Source organism: Lithobates pipiens, unplaced genomic scaffold (genome assembly GCF_037356315.1).
Source record: "Lithobates pipiens isolate NorthernLeopardFrog02 unplaced genomic scaffold, aLitPip1_a1.2 Scaffold_23, whole genome shotgun sequence".
NCBI classification, from domain to species: Eukaryota; Metazoa; Chordata; class Amphibia; order Anura; family Ranidae; genus Lithobates; species Lithobates pipiens.
In genome coordinates, this window is record NW_027507785.1 from 189345942 (window position 1) to 189361842 (window position 15901).

The window sequence follows — 15901 nt, forward strand, 5'->3', positions numbered from 1 at the left end:
TCACTTTTTTTTGTTTTTAGCTCAAAAAATAAAAACCGCTGAGGTGATCAAATACCTCCAAAAGAAAGTTCTATTTGTGGGAAAACAGCGTCGCACACCCGTCCAATTGTCGGTTAGAGTAACGCTGAGCCATATCGCAAAAAAATGGCCTGGTCATTGTGGTAAAACCTTCTGGGGCTTAAGAGGTTAAACCCTTCCCGTCAAACACACAAAAAGATTATGCAAGTACACTTTCTGTGACCTTTGCTGTGTTTGAATTTACCAAAAGTATTTTGCAATGGGTTCTAACGAAAACTGTCCTTAGTCTGATGTAAACACCATTGTTTACCTTACTGACTGAACAAAGGTGAGTTTGTTTTAGTACATTTACATAAATACGTATATATAAACAGACTAGTTTAGTCAGACTTTAGTCTTATACAATTTCTATGTGAGGTAAAAGCAACACGTCCAGAAGACGTTGTGGTTTCAAGATGTTTCTGACTGTTTTACTATCGCTCTTTACATCCGCTCTAATCTGCAGGGCAGCCCCAGCATTAGAGAACGGTAAGATATTGATTGTATTTCTGTGTTGGAGTAAGTTCTCATGTTCTACAATGTACATTTTATACTAATTCTTCTATACCTATAAAGAGTAATGTAATGCTGTAAATCTGTGAGGAATTTGTATTTTGTGATGTTCATCTCTTACAACTTGCTCAGAAAAAATGCTTTACTCTTTTCTATTCTGGTATTTATATAGAGGTAAATAGACCAAAAGGTAGAAACAATGAGATATAGGTGTTTATTTTACTAAAACTAGAGAGCGCAAAATCTGGTGCAGCTGTGCATGGTAGTGAATCAGCTTCTAACTTCAGCTTGTTCAAAAAAGCTTTGGCAAAAAGCTGGAAGCTGATTGCAGAGCTTCACCAGATTTTGCACTCTCCAGTTTTAGTAAATCTACCCCATAGATTTCTATAGACAGTTTTTTTGTATATTTATGATGGCGTTTTTCTTCTGCACAAAATGCATGCACAGTGTTTTCCATGTATTCCAATGGCTCTAGTTCACACCAGGCAGTCAGTTTCCAGTCAGTTTCTGCACCGGAAACTGACTGCGTGGTGTGAACTTGAGCCATTGGAATACATGGAAAACACTGTGCATGCATTTTTAGTGCAGAAAAAAAGTGCACGGAACTGCATCTGGTGTGAACTGGCCCTAAAAGAGTTGAAAATGTGAATGTATTTTGTAAGGAAGATTTTAAAACTGACTGGCTAAACTGTGTAAACTTGATGAGCAAAAAAGTGAGGCCCGGAGTGCATGGACTGCAAGGCAATTAATGGAGGGCCGGGCATGACAGGGATGGATAAGGGCAGCATGGGGTTAAGTGTGAGGTGAGGCAGAGGCCGATAGGTGGAGCTGGGAGTGTCTGTGGTATGGAGGGGGCGGAGCCATATAAAGGGTGGAGTGGGCGGAGCTGAAATCAGTCTGACGGAGGAGACACAGAGAGGAGGCAGTTGTTTCGCTGCTCCTCTGAAGATGGCTGAAGTGGACCGGCTGTTGGCGGAGCTGCGGCGCCAGGCGGAGGAGCGTGGACCGGACTGGCTGCGGGCTCGGCTTGGAGGACTGGCGGGATCGGACGGAGCGGACGTTCGGAGGGGTGAGGTGCTGCCGCGCGCGCGGAGGTCTAGGCCTCCGGCGCGTTTTTCTCCCTGGCCTGACCCTCGGCCGCCTCATATGGTGCGCAGCCCTGGGGAGGATCGTTCCCTTCCACCAGCGAAGAGGTCTCAGGGGACTTCGGGGGTGCTGAGCGGTCTTCACGCCGCGTACCCGGGGGGGGGAGGGGCGGACGGGCCTCATGGACGGAGGGCGGCCATCTTGACTGCGGGGGGGAGGGGGTGAACTTGCTGCTGGACGCTCTGCTGTGGGGGGGAGGGCAGCTCAGGATGGCTCTGCTGGGGATCCGGGTGCTCGGGACAGGGGGGATGTCGCCAGGCCCGAGCAGGTACGAGGATCGCCTGCGGGCTGCTCTGCCCAGCTTGGATCAAGGAGCGCCCGGGGGTCTGCTGCTCCGGGGGCTGGCAGGGCTGGTCCTCATCGCCAGGCTGCCGTGGAGGGATCGGCCGTGAGAGTGGCTGCTCCCCTGCGAGCTGCAACGTCGGCCTCCGGGGTCTCTTCCCCCGGGGGGCTTACACCCCCGCCTACTTGGGGACCGGATGATCGTTCGGAAGGGGAGGTCTCGGACGATGACGACCTGCCGGGTCCTAGCGGTGCTGTCGCCGGTCCGGCCGTGAGGAACGCCCCTGGGCCGCCAGGTGAGTCCCCTGATGTGTTGTCCTTGTCGCATGCATTGCAGGGTTTGTTGGGGGTGGTGCAGGCGGGCACGGGGCGGCCAGTGCCGCCGGTGGGGGGGGAAACGGGGGGGGGGGGGCGTCTCGGAAGGGAGGGTGCCGGGGGGGGACTCTGCCGGGGCTTTGCGGGAACTGATCGATGGTTTGCGGGCGTTGGTTGGTCGCTTTGACCGGGGACAGGACGTGCCGCCTGTGGCCCCGTGGGCAGCTCCCCCGGCGGCTCCTGTGGTGCCAGCGCCGGCGGAGGTGGCGGCTGTGGTTGCGGACGGAGGGAAGAAGGATGCGGTTGTGCGGGAGGACATCGTGCGGTTGGCCGACGCGGTGCGAGGTTTACGTGTGTTTTGAGGGCCCGCTGGGGGCCCATTTGAAACAGGAGGTCTGGGATAAGATCTGGAAAGGGGAGTTTGTGGAGATTTTCTCACTTCTCCCGTTGGAGAAGTTCAACTTGGATAGGGTCAAGCCCGACGATTCCAAGGAGGAGGACGAGGAGAAGCGGCAGTATCGGCTGATTCCGCGCACGTTCTCCAACTGGCTCCAGGCGTTTGCCATCTTGGCGAGTGTCATCGGCGAGAAAAGCCCCGAGCATTGCTCTGGATGAGGCTGATGTCTTCGGCGAGGGCTGCGCCTCAGTTTTTTCAGGGGGGGGGGCCGGGAGTGCGCCTACCTCGGGACTGTCGGCCGGAAAGAAGTGGGGGGTTTGCTGGCAATACAACAAGGGCGCCTGCAAGTTCGGGGCAAGTTCAAGGGCGCCTGCAAGTTTAAGCATGAGTGTTCCGGTTGCGGCGGGGCCCACACGTTGTCCCGCTGTTTCCGTAAGGGGAAGCGGGCCGGGGATGCCGCTCAGAAGAGGGAGGACGCCGGTGATGCTGGCAAGGATGCTCCCTTTTCTAAGTAGGTACCCGGATAGGGCGGTGGCTCGGTTGTTGGAGGCGGGGTTTCGGGATGGCTTTCCGATTCCGTGCTCGTTGCCTGGGGTGCCGCGGGTCGCTAAAAATTTGAAGTCGGCGTTGGAGCGTCTGGGGGTGGTGGATGAGAAGCTGCGGAAGGAAGTGGCGCTGGGGCGCTGGGGCGCATGGGGGGGCCATTTGCGGACAAGCCCTGGCCCGACTTGGTGGTTTCCCCGTTGGGGGTGGTCCCCAAGAAGGAGCCGGGGAAGTTTCGGCTCATTCATCACCTGTCCTTTCCGAAGGGGGGCTCGGTGAATGATTTCATCGACCCTGAGGTGTGCACTGTTTCTTACACGTCGTTTGACGCCGCTGTTCGGTGGGTGCGGCGGTATGGGCGTGGGGCACTGATGGCCAAAGCCGATGTGGAGTCGGCTTTTCGGCTGCTTCCGGTTCATCCTGATAGCTTTCGGCTGTTGGGGTGCTGCTGGCGCGACAAGTTTTTTGTCGACCTGTGCCTGCCAATGGGTTGTTCGATCTCCTGTGCGTACTTCGAGACGTTTAGCTCCTTTTTGGAATGGGTGGTGCGGGATGCTGCGGGTCTGGAGACGGTCATTCATTATTTGGATGATTTTCTCTGCGTGGGCCCCCCTGCCTCCGCTGTGTGTGCGATTTTGTTGTCCACGTTGCAGCACATCGCGGACAGGTTTGGGGTTCCCCTGGCGGCTGATAAGACGGAGGGTCCGACGTCTGAGCTGAGTTTCCTGGGGATCGTGATTGATTCTCGGGCGATGGAATGTCGGCTGCCAGAGGCCAAGCTGTTGGATTTACAGCGGGAGATTTGGGAGATTCAGGGTCGGCGTAAGGTCCAGTTGCGGACCTTGCAGTCGCTTTTGGGTAAACTGAATTTCGCCTGCAGAATTATTCCCATGGGGCGGATTTTTTGCCGGCGGCTGTCGGCGGCGACGGCGGGTGTCAGCGTTCCCACTCACTTAGTGCGGCTGGGGAGTGAGCACCGTGCGGATTTACGGGTATGGCACGAGTTTTTGGCTTCTTACAATGGCAGGGCCATGTGGATGGCGGGCCCTGTCAGTAATTTGGATTTGGATTTGGTTACGGACGCTGCGGGTTCCTCGGGTTACGGGGCGTTTTTCAAGGGAAGGTGGAGTGCGGAGCCTTGGCCGGGGACTTGGCGGGTGGCGGGGTTCCTGGGTAACCTGGTCCTGTTGGAACTCTTTCCGATCTTGTTGGCTATGGAACTGTGGGGGGAGGAGTGTCGGAATCTGAAGTTGCGCATTAATTGCGACAACATGGGGGTGGTGCCGGTGGTGAACCGGGTGTCGGCTTCTTCCCCTCCTGTTATTCGTTTGATGCGGCAGTTGGTCCTGCGTTGTTTGCAGCTTAATGTCTTTGTTTACGCTGTTCACATTCCGGGCATGGAAAACGAGTTGGCTGACTCCCTGTCTCGTTTTCAGTGGGACCGGTTCCAGGAGCTGGCGCCGGGCGCGGAGGCGGACGGGGCGCCTTGCCCGGAGTGGATCTGGAAGCTGCCCTTGGAGTAGCTGCCGGATGGATTCGGCGGTCAGTGAGTGGGCCCACCTGGTTGGCCTATTCCAAGGTTTGGTCAGAATGGTCGGGGCTGGTTCGGGAGGCGGGGGTGGTCGATCGGGGCTCCGATTGGCGGTTGTTGGTGATCTATTTTGTGGCTCGGAATATGGAGTGTGGGGCGTCGGTGTCTGCGATCGGTCGGAAGTTGGCGGGTTTGGCATTTCTGTTTAAGCTGTTGCGGGTGGAAGATTGGACTAAGGATTTTTGGGTGCGTCAGGCGTTGAAGGGTTATCGCAGGCGCTGCAGAGCTAAGGATACGAGGAGGCCGGTGACGTTTGCTACCTTGCAGGCGATTTGTGCTCAGTTGGGGGTGGTGTGTTCTTCGGATTATGAGGTGCGTTTGTTTCGGGCGGCCTTTTCCTTGGCGTTCTATGGGGCTTTTCGCGTTGGGGAGTTGGTTAGCCCGTCCAAGCGCGTGGACGGGGGGTTGTTGGACGGGGAGGTTCGCTTGGGGGCGGACAGGGTTGGCCTCTGGCTGTGTAGGTCCAAAATGGATCAGCTGGGCAAGGGGGTTCTGGTGTCGCTGTTTGCTTTGCCGGGATCCGGGGTGTGCCCGGTGTCAGCGGTACGGGACTTTCGAGCTGTCCGTTGTGGGGGGGGTGGGTCCGTTCCTGTGTCACGCAGAGGGGTCCTTTTTGTCGAGATACCAGTTTGTTTCGGTTTTTCGTAAGTGTTTGTGGGCGGTGGGTTTGGATGGGAGAGAATTTGCGTCCCATTCGTTCCGGATCGGGGCGGCCACGGAGGCGGCCCGGTGCGGTCTGGATGAGGCGGCGGTTTGCAGGATTGGAAGGTGGGAGTCGCGGCGTTTCCGTTCTTGCGTCAGGCCGCACTTGGTATTGCTTTAGTTGTAGCGCTATGGGCTCTTTCAATTAAAAAAACAAAACAAAAACAAATGGTGGTTTTGTTGCGCTACCTGTGCTGGGGTTACATGCGTTGTTCTGATCCCGTACGCGTCTGTTAATATGTGGGGTTTTTTGTTCTGCTTGATGCCTTCATTCCTTCCCTTAGGGTTTTTCTTTGTGGGTTGTTTGGGGTGGTTGATGTTGTGTCAATTTCGCTGGGGTAGCACTGTGCCTGGGGTTGGGGTGCTTTTTACGCTGTTGGTTTTTCTTTCAGATGGAGGTCCGGCTCGCCTCGTCTGGATCGTGGGCCACTCATACGTGTGTTGGGGGGCCAGGAGAGGAGATCAACGTCCGGAGGGCAGGCAACTTGGGATTTCTAGGGGGGAGGCGTGTTTACGGTGGTTGGGTGTCCCTGGGATGCGCTGGGGTAGTTTGGTGGAGGAGGTTGAGAGACATGTGCCTCGGGGGGTCCCCCGGCGGTGCTGGTGATTCACGCGGGGGGGAATGACCTGGGGGTCAGGAAGGTCCAGGACTTGCTTGCGGACATCAAGTCTGACTTCCTGCGGCTGCGTTTCCGTTTTCCGGGTACAGTACTGGTGTGGTCGGACATCGTGGCGCGGACGACCTGGCGTTGGGCCCGTTCGGTGGTGAGCATTCAGAAGACCCGTATTAGGGTTAACAAGGTTATTGGGCGATTCGTGGCCAATCAGGGCGGGATTGTGGTTCGCCACCGGGAACTGGAATGCAATGTGGGCATGTACCTTAGGTGGGATGGGGTGCATTTGTCCGATGTGGGGATTGATTTGTGGTCCTTGGGTTTGCAGGAGGGTATCCGAAGGGCTTTGCGGGTGTGGGGTGGCCCGCAAGGGTAAGGGAGTCACCCTTTTGGGCTGTGGCGGTGTGTGTCTGGTGGTCTTTGACGGTTGGCGGTAAAAATCAGAAGTCATCTGATATGGGGTGGGGGGCCCATTGCTAAGATGGGTCCCTCCGGTGTATTCCTGAACGTTGGAGGGAATACCGGTATGGTTGTCACTGCGGAGGTTGTCTCCGAGCGGTCACAGCTGGAGGCCTGGAGAAGTGGGAAGTGGGTACCGCAGTGACTTGTTGGGTTGGTAAAGTTATGGGTCACCGTCAGAGATCACCAGACCGGGCATGTTAGCTATATGCTATTCGTTACCAGATGTGTGTTATTGGTTATATGTTTATGTTTATAAGTATATTTTATATTGTACATTGTTTCGGTTATATATATATTTATGGAGATATATATTTATATATTTTGGTTGGAGTATTTTTGAGGATTGTAATAAAGGCTGTTATGGCCATTTTACTCCAAAGCAAGGTGTGGTCTCTTACTTATGGGTAAAACATGGGGGGTGGAGGTTGGAGTGGAATGGGTAACAGGTAATAGTGGGGGCCTTTAGACTACCCTGGTCATGTACTAACAATAATATCTGGCATATGAATAAAAGATTTTCTATTCCTATGCACTTCTGAAGTGTTTGTGTTCTGCATTAGATATATGTCCTCTATATAACAATGGTGTGTATAGTTACACTGCACAAAATGTCTCTGAACCAAACTCATCCGTGAGGGAACCAAGCATGTGATTGGTCTATTATCTTGTTTTTATATGCTCTGAATTTTTTTAAATCAGTGCTGGTTCACACCAGGAATTGCACAGGAACGAGCTTGTGCTTCTGTACAATTCCTGTGCAATTTGTGTGCAGCGCTTTTTAAGCCTATTTATTTTGGGCTGAAATCACACTGCATCCTACCAAATGTAGTGCATGTACCACTTTTAAAAATATACTTCAACTGGATCTCATGGTACTTTGATGATCTGCTGATCTAGTGCAGGCAAATGCACTGCGTTTCCTTTCTGCGATTGATGTGTTGTTAACTTTACATTGACACATGCTGCAGATTGCAGACACAGCAGTTTAAATGGGTTTCCTGCATTGCGTTTCAGGGTGAACTGACCCTCAGAAAGAAATGTCACATTTTGGAGTTATAAAACATAAGATATATAGAGACTCATGCACACTGCAGCTCAAAAAAATCTGCTTTTACAGACATTTGAGTTTTTATTTCTCTGCCTAAAAGCTTGAAAAAGCTTTTTGTGCTCTTTCATATTTTTATTAAGCTTATTTAAGCATAAGCATTTTTTTTTCACAAACCCTTCCCTCAGCTAATTTTTTCCTTTTTTTGTGTGTGTTTGTACTTTATGGAGGGATCTTTTAGGCATCTATCTTGCTTCAAAGCTCCTCTCAACAATGTGAGTTTGGTGTGTGTTTTTTTTCTGCCTGTAATGCCGCGTACACACGATCGGACTATCCGGCGGTTTCCAGCGGAGGTCCGCTGGACTTTCCGAATGAGCGGACTTGCCCACACACGACCACACGCGAACTGACTTTTCCAGCGGACAATCCGCTGGACTTTTGGCGGAGGTCCACAGGACTTTGCAAATGAATGGACTAGCCTAAACACGGACTGAAGTCTGTTCATTTTGAACGTGACTTCAGGTACAACGCGACTAGCGAGATTGACATCTCACGAGCCCCGTCGCCTGGTATGGGTTTTAAGGGTAACATCTACGCCGAAAAAACAGAGTGGGGGTCCCCCCAAAGTCCATACCAGATTCTTATCTGAGCACACAGCCTGGCTGGTCAGGAAAGGGGGGTGAATGAGCGAGCGCCCCTCTTCCTGGACCGTACCAGGCCACATGCCCTCAACATGGGGGGGTGGGTGCTTTGGGGAAGGGGGCCCCACATCACCTTGTCTCCATGTTGAGGAGGACAGAGCCTCTTCCTGACAACCCTGGCCTTTGGTTATCTGGGTCTGTGGGTGGGGGGCTTATCGGAATCTGAGAGCCCCCTTATCCCAGCCCCCCACCCTATGTGAATGAGTATGGGGTATCATATCCCTACCCATTCACCTGGGGGGGGGAAGTCTCCTTCTACTTTTTCTACTTCTTCCCCTTCTCCTTCTTCTTCTCCTTCTTCTATGGACCGCCGGATAGTCCGACCACGTATACATGGCATAAGAGCATATGCATGTAAGCTCCTGAAAAAGCCATAGTGTGCATGGACAGGCAGAAAAAAATGAGAGCTCAACAAAGCTCAAAAGCCTATAGGAACAGCTTCTTTGAGCTTCTTAGCCCTTGTACACATGGTCAGATATTCCGATGGACAATGTCCGATAGGTCCGTGTTGTCGGATAATCCGACCATGTGTGGGCTCCATCGGACTATTTCCATCGGAATATCCGACAGACCAAGTTTTACAGCTGGGCTATAAAATTTTCCGACAACATGATCCGATCGCATCAGTTACGATCGTGTGTAGCCTAGTCCAACGGACAAGGTGCCACGCATGCTCACAATAAAATTCGGAGACGGAAGCGCTCGCTCAGGTAAAACTACCCCTCATAATCGATATAGCACATTCGTCAAGCTGCAATGTTAAAAATTCTTTCATGCAGCGCATTCTCTTTTTCTTTACAATGCTACAAGAATGAAGTTGTTTTTCTGCTCATATTCACACACACTTCTCCCAAACGTATTTCTTTATTCTTTTTACTCGTTTCAGCAATACAATATTTTAATTTTTCACATCTCTCCAATCTTTTATATTATTTATTTATATATATTTATTTTTTATTTTTTTATAATTTTGTGGTTGGTTTTTTTAATCAACATTTCCTTTTTTGACAGTTTGCTCAACTTGCAAAAATGGTCATGCATTTTTTTTAGTGTGTTTTGTGTGTCAACTTACCACAGCACCATTATTATCTTTTTAATTTATTGTTTTCTTTTTTAATCTACAGGAGGTTGTTTGGTGTTGATGCCCCTTGTTATTCGTTTGACTTTGTATTTTTGAAATGTACCTGCCTACTCACAAATAAACTGTCCTTTTTGAAGTAAAACACATACGCAATTATTTCTTTAAACAAAAAAAACTTTATTTAGGTGTCAAACAAATAAACAGGAAGGCAACGCTGGAGAAACTGGTCAATTTGGCTATGCCTTTGGCCCTGAGGGCAGACATGAACTAATTTGAAAATAAAAAATTGGTGGCCTGAGGAGTACATATCTCAGGGAGAGCAGTCTGGTCCAGAAGTCCAAGAGATCAGGAAGAGCAGATGCCATCTATGTTCTCAGGCTGTAGTCCTACAAGAGGCTGCATCTTCTGTCACTTCCTTGGGCACTTCCCTCCAGGCTTCCTTCCAGGCTGTGGCTCGGCTCCTGTAGTTGTGGCAGGAGGAGGAGGAGAAGGGCAATGGTCGACCTCCTGGTTGCCACTTGCTACAGCCTCCTCCCGGCTGACGTCTTTCTGTGTATGAAAATGGGACATAGTTTTAGTTTTTTGGTCATCATTCACACAATTTTGTGCTCATGACTGTTGCAAATTGAATGTTACCAAATAGAACAGACTATCATTCTGAGCCCAGCATTTTTCATTCTTGTTCCAATCATTTTTGGTCACTACTGTCTATTGAGATGTAAACCACTTTGTTAAATCACAACTTACTGATCAATAATAACATCTAGTTAACATCATTAAATGCACGACAAGAAATATGTTCAACAATGCTATACCTTTCTCAAGCTGGGCTCCTCCACATGTTGCTGCCTGGAAGAGTGGTGGCGTGGGTTCCCCCTGGTCTGCCATAAAATGCAGCCTCTCGTAGTACAACATCCTGGGGTAATATATGTCATGTGGATCTCCTGATCTCAGGGAATTCTGGTGCTTCTTTTGCTCCCTGAGATATGTACTCCTCAGGGCACCAATTTTAAACATCACATAGGTCATGTCTCCCGTCGGGACCATGATCTTCACCAAAGCAATAAGTTTCTCCAGCGCTGCCTTCCTCTTTCTTAGGTCATTATAAAAGGGGTTGTTCTTCTGCCACAGACAGGGCAGCTCCCTGAGAAGATCAATGGATAGCCCCATAAAATTTGAGTGCTTGAAGGGATCCATCTTGTCTGCAAGACACAAAACAAGACAAACCCTAATAATAATAATGCCATGCTAAACTCTCCTAATCTTGTTCCAACATAGGCCTATATAGAAGCAGTATAGGCTAGTGATGTACCAAGTTAAAAATTGTACCTTCGTTTGCACGATCACCCTCACTCTGCTCACAGATCGTATGTACAACACACGCGGTTTGCCTTTTATCTACAGTGCGCATGCGTGAAACTTCGCCTGCCCCTGACGTTCTTTCTAGACTATTCCCCGCCCCTTCTCTTTCAGCGCAGTGGGGAGAGCACATGGCAGAGACAACGCAGGTGCACAATCATAGTTCCACTAACGAGGAGGAGGACGAGGAAAGCCCGGAGCCTGAAAGGAAGAGAAGATTTAAGGCCTCAAATATGTCTTTTGGAGAGATGTTGGAGATGGTGGACATATTGAAGAGGAACGACTATGATGGGAAGTATGGACCTTACCCAAACCTAAATATCAGAAAGGCCAAGATCATGACTAAAGTTGTGAAGAGTCTTCAGAAGAATTTTGGGGTACGACGATCCAAGGATCAACTGAGAAAACGATGATCAGACCTGAAACTGAGGGAGCCCGATCAGTACAGAAGGATCAAGCGAGTTCTTCAAAAAAGTAAGTAGTTGTCGTGTGTTCATATTATTATTATTGCTTGCATAGTGCTCTATGTGCTTTGATTTAATGTTGTACATTTTAAAATGGCCACTTTCAAGTTCACGGGTTTAATCGTTCGTAATAAATATTGTTCATTAGCCCAGTCCAAAAACGATGTTTTCCCAACTTACACTTCACTACATTTGTTCACACTGCAGGTAAGTATTCCAGCTTTAGAAAGTGTCCAAAATAATGTTCTCACCTTTGCACTCGGCCAAAAAACACAATTGTACGACACTTCCAAGCAATGTTTCATATTCCTATTTCTGCCCTCTGTGTGCTAAGTATTCCTTTTTTACATTTTCATGGGGGAGAGAAGACTTGGGACGTCTGAGGGCACCAGGGACCCCACATTTCCCAAAGAAGGGGAAATTCCAACACCAGAAGCAGCGGAGGAGGAGGAAGGAGAGATTGTTGAAGTTGAATAAATTGTCACCACAACAGGTGAGTGTCGGAGACCACAGCTTCCGGTAAGCTAATCGATGTATATCTGCATATTTATAATACATGGTGTGTTTATTTTTTATTTTTTTAGGTGATGTGGAAGAAGAATCACATTTTACCAGTGAAAGTGCCCAGATCCTCATTGGGGAGATAATGGGGTGCAAACGCGATTTAGAAAATATACAGAAAAACATCAATGATGTTCAACAGAAAATAAAGAACATCATTGATGTTTTGGGGAGAGTCTGAAACACCTCAAACTAGCTAGCATATTTTTTTATTTTTCCGAAAAACTTTTATATTTTTCAAAAAGCCAAATTTGGAAGATGCACAGTGTGTCAACATGTAATCTCCCATCATGGGGGATCAATGTACGTGTTTTGTGGGTGCAACCCCTTCCTTGCTACTAAAGAGTAGCTGAGATGACAGGGTTGCACCCCCAAAACATGTACATTGATACCCCATGATGGGAGATAGCACATGTTGACATTAGGCATGGGATCCGGAGGAAACTGGCCACTTTGTATTCTCAATGTGTGTGCATCTTCCAAATTTGGCTTTTCCAGGGGTGACATCCCATCTGATGAAGGCAATATCAACACAGTTTGTACATACTCATGTCTGATATTGTCTTCACTTTTCAAAGTTGAACTTTGTAAGTTCCTGTGTTCTGTATGTTATGCTTTGATACATGCCTGTTTACACAAAAACGGCAAGTTATTATTATTATTATTATTATTTCAGGTACTCATATAGCGCCGTCAATTTACGCAGCACTTTACATATACATTGTACATTCACATCAGTCCCTACCCTCAAGGAGCTTACAATCTAAGGTCCCTAACTCACATTCATACATACAAGGGACAATTTAGACAGGATCCAATTAACCTACTGGCATGTCTTTGGAGTGTGGGAGGAAACCGGAGTACCCGGAGGAAACCCACACAGGCACAGGGAGAACATGCAAACTCCAGGCAGGTAGTGTCGTGGTTGGGATTTGAACCAGCAACCCTTCTTACTGCTAGGTGAACGTGCTACCCACTACACCACTGTGCCGCCCTAAGTTATAAAAATGTTACCCAAAATAATGTTTTCTATACACCAAATATGTTGGTTTGTTGTAAAACCCTTTTCTAAACGCACGTGTGAATGTGCTTTGAGTAAAAAGTGAAATTATCAACAATGTGTGGCTTCCTTTTTCAATTTGCAAAAGCAGTATTTGGAGTAAAGTTGTTGTTTTCTGTGGCAATGGGTGTTATTTACTAAAAGCAAATCCACTTTGCACTCCAAGTGCAGTTTCAGATGTACTTTTGCAGTGCACTTGTAGTGCATAGTGGATGTGCCTTTAGTAAATAACACCCACAGTGATTTTTAAATTTCCCCAATCACGCAATTTTCATGACCCCACATATTTCTGCCATGGTGCTCAAAAAGAGCAATATTTTTGTCAGTAATGCACTACATACATTATCAACAAAAACAAGGTGTGTGTGTAGAAGACCCACAACATAATAAGATTATCTGAAGAAGAGACTGTCACCTCATGTTGCTCAGAACTTGGGTTTGCACTGTTGTTAAGGCCCAAAAAAACAGCAAAAATACCTATGAGACGCCTAAAACAAAGCCAAGCAGTAAATGAAAACTAAGATTATTGTAGTTTCAAAGAAAAATGTATTAAAATAATGCCTCTCAGACATTGTCTGGCATATCACTGGCCCCCTACCCACAAAATACTCCAGGTATTGGTTTCTGACCTTGCGGGCGCTTTGGGGGGGGCAAGCCAGGACGAGCAGTTTTAAGGGCCGTGAGGTTGTCATTTTCCAGCAAGTCTGCATCTGGGCCAACTGAGACCACATAGTTTGAGGAATGTTTTTTCACAAAATTGTGCAGAACACAGCAGGCAAGCACAATGTGATTTAGTTTATATTCCGCCATGTGAATTGTTGTTAAAAATGGGCGGGACCGGCTGGCCAGTATTCCGAAAGTGTTCTCCATGACTATTCTGGCTCTGGCCAGCCGGAAGTTAAAGATCCTCTGATCTGGGGTGAGGGTCCTCATCGAGAAAGGCTGCATCAGATGGTTTGACAGAGCAAATGCCTCATCCGCAACGAAAACGAACGGGAGTTCTTCTACATTCTCCTCTGGAGGTGGCAAGCCCAGACTGCCACTCTGGAGACGCCAGTAGAATTCCGTCCATGCGAACACTCCACCATGCGACATCCAGTCATTTTGCCCCATGTCCACATAAAGGAAGTCATAGGTCACTGACACCACCGCCAACATCAAGATACTATTAAACCCTTTGTAATTATAATAATAGGACCCAGAGTTGGGGGGGTGGGACGATATTTCCCATCAATTGCACCTCCACAATTGGGAAAGTCCCAGTTGAAGGAAACTGTGGAGTGAAACAAGAAAAAAAAATACTATTTTTGCACATCAACATTGTAAGCAGATTAGACACAAACATTTTTGGACAATATCAGTAAAACATTTTGGTAAATGAGTATTTAAAGCCTAAAGTATAAGATCCCCTTATCAGATTCATCACCCCCCCATCCCCCCCATCTGATGGGCCATTGCAAAAAATGAGGGGGGTGTTTTGGACAGGTAACCCTCTCCACTTCATTGAGAGCTGAATGCATAAATAATGTGAGATACTTTGGCCAGCCCCTCCTTACTTACACTATTGGCAGCCCACCGGTCAGGTAAGAAGTGCCATAATACCAAAACAAGGAACAAATGGGAGCACATTTGGACATTCTGCTATTACCAATCAAGATAATAATAGGAGAAAAAAACTTGAAACTGTAGCATTTGAAAGTATTGGGGCAGGCCCTTGCACTACATGCTTTTGGGAATTCATCCATAAATCTGACCATAAAAAAGGTAGGTATAGTGTGTATTGGGTTTGGCAAAGTCAGCAGATAGAGGATTGCTATCAGCTGACCTAGCAGTTGGGGGGAGGGGGGTTCCTAATGAGTTGGCCCAACCAAAAAATAATAATTCTGGCACTCTGCATGAATTTAAGCACACACATAACATTTGTACACATTTTAGGGGGTGTTTAGGGGAAAGCAATACTATTGAGCTAACAAAATACATTGCTAAGTGACTAGACTATAGGTTTATGGGCCCAGAAGAGCATGCTGGGGAAGTTAGTGAAGGCAAATATGCATGAAGGACAAAAAAAGGAACTTGAAAAGCTTCCAGTATGCATAAGGACAAAGGGGCACAGCATATCAATTAGAGCATATTGCAATCATGGTAATTAGGGAATGAGGAAAGAAATCCAATACCTTAGCAATCATTAAATTCATAGAATGTGATGTTAAATGAGAAAACTTACCTTCATATAGTCCTTCTGCAGGACCTGAATGATGGCAGAACAGGTCTCTGGAATAATGATTCCCAGAGCCTGGGGGGAGATGCCTGTGGAGAACTTAAGGTCCTGAAGGCTTCTCCCTGTTGCCAAGTAGCGCAATGTGGCGATGAGCCTCTGCTCCGGAGTGATGGCTTGCCACATGCATTTATCCTGCTTGATGATATAAGGAGACAGCAAAGCCAGCAGATGGTGAAAAACGGGGTCCGTCATCCGGAGATAATAACTGAAATCATCAGGATTATTCTCCCGGATTTCACGAAGCAAAGGCATGTGCGAGAACTGTTCACGCTGGCACAACCGATTCTTGGTCCACAAACTCCTCCTCGCCCTGTTCATGGACCAGGCTTGTGTCAAAGCTAAAAGCCCAACACCAAGCCCCTGCACAGCACAAACTCTACGACGAGTACGTACACGAAACATGGCTTAAAACGGTCGGCTGGTCAGAACGGACAACAGAAAGCACCGATAAACAGCAATGCCAAGCACAAACTGAAGAGCAGTAATGATTTGAAGCACAAATCTGAAAAGCGCGAATCATCTCTCACCAAACTTCTACTACTAACACGCGATAAACACGAGATCAGCAGAAGGAGCCCAAAGGGTGCCGGACGTGGTGCTGAACTTCCCTTTTCTAGTCCCGCCGTACGCGGCTTACGTCACCGTGTTCTTGGCAACTTAGTCCGACCGTGTGTATGCAACACCACTCCCGGACCACTTCAGTACTAAATCCGTCGGAATTTATCCGATG

The 15901-nt window shown here is 48.4% G+C and overlaps 1 protein-coding gene across 4 annotated transcripts in view; it reads left to right on the forward strand.

Annotated features, from left to right (window-relative positions):
* Positions 1-392: 392 nt before the first annotated feature.
* Positions 393-15901, forward strand: part of LOC143928076 (coagulation factor XIII B chain-like) — a 1173165-nt gene continuing 1157656 nt past the window's right edge. For all 4 annotated transcript variants that reach the window (XM_077452688.1, XM_077452689.1, XM_077452690.1 and 1 more), the window contains exon 1: positions 393-546. In XM_077452688.1, coding sequence (XP_077308814.1) covers positions 474-546 — 73 coding nt within the window. In that variant the 5' untranslated portion in view covers positions 393-473. The remainder of the gene's footprint in view (positions 547-15901) is intronic.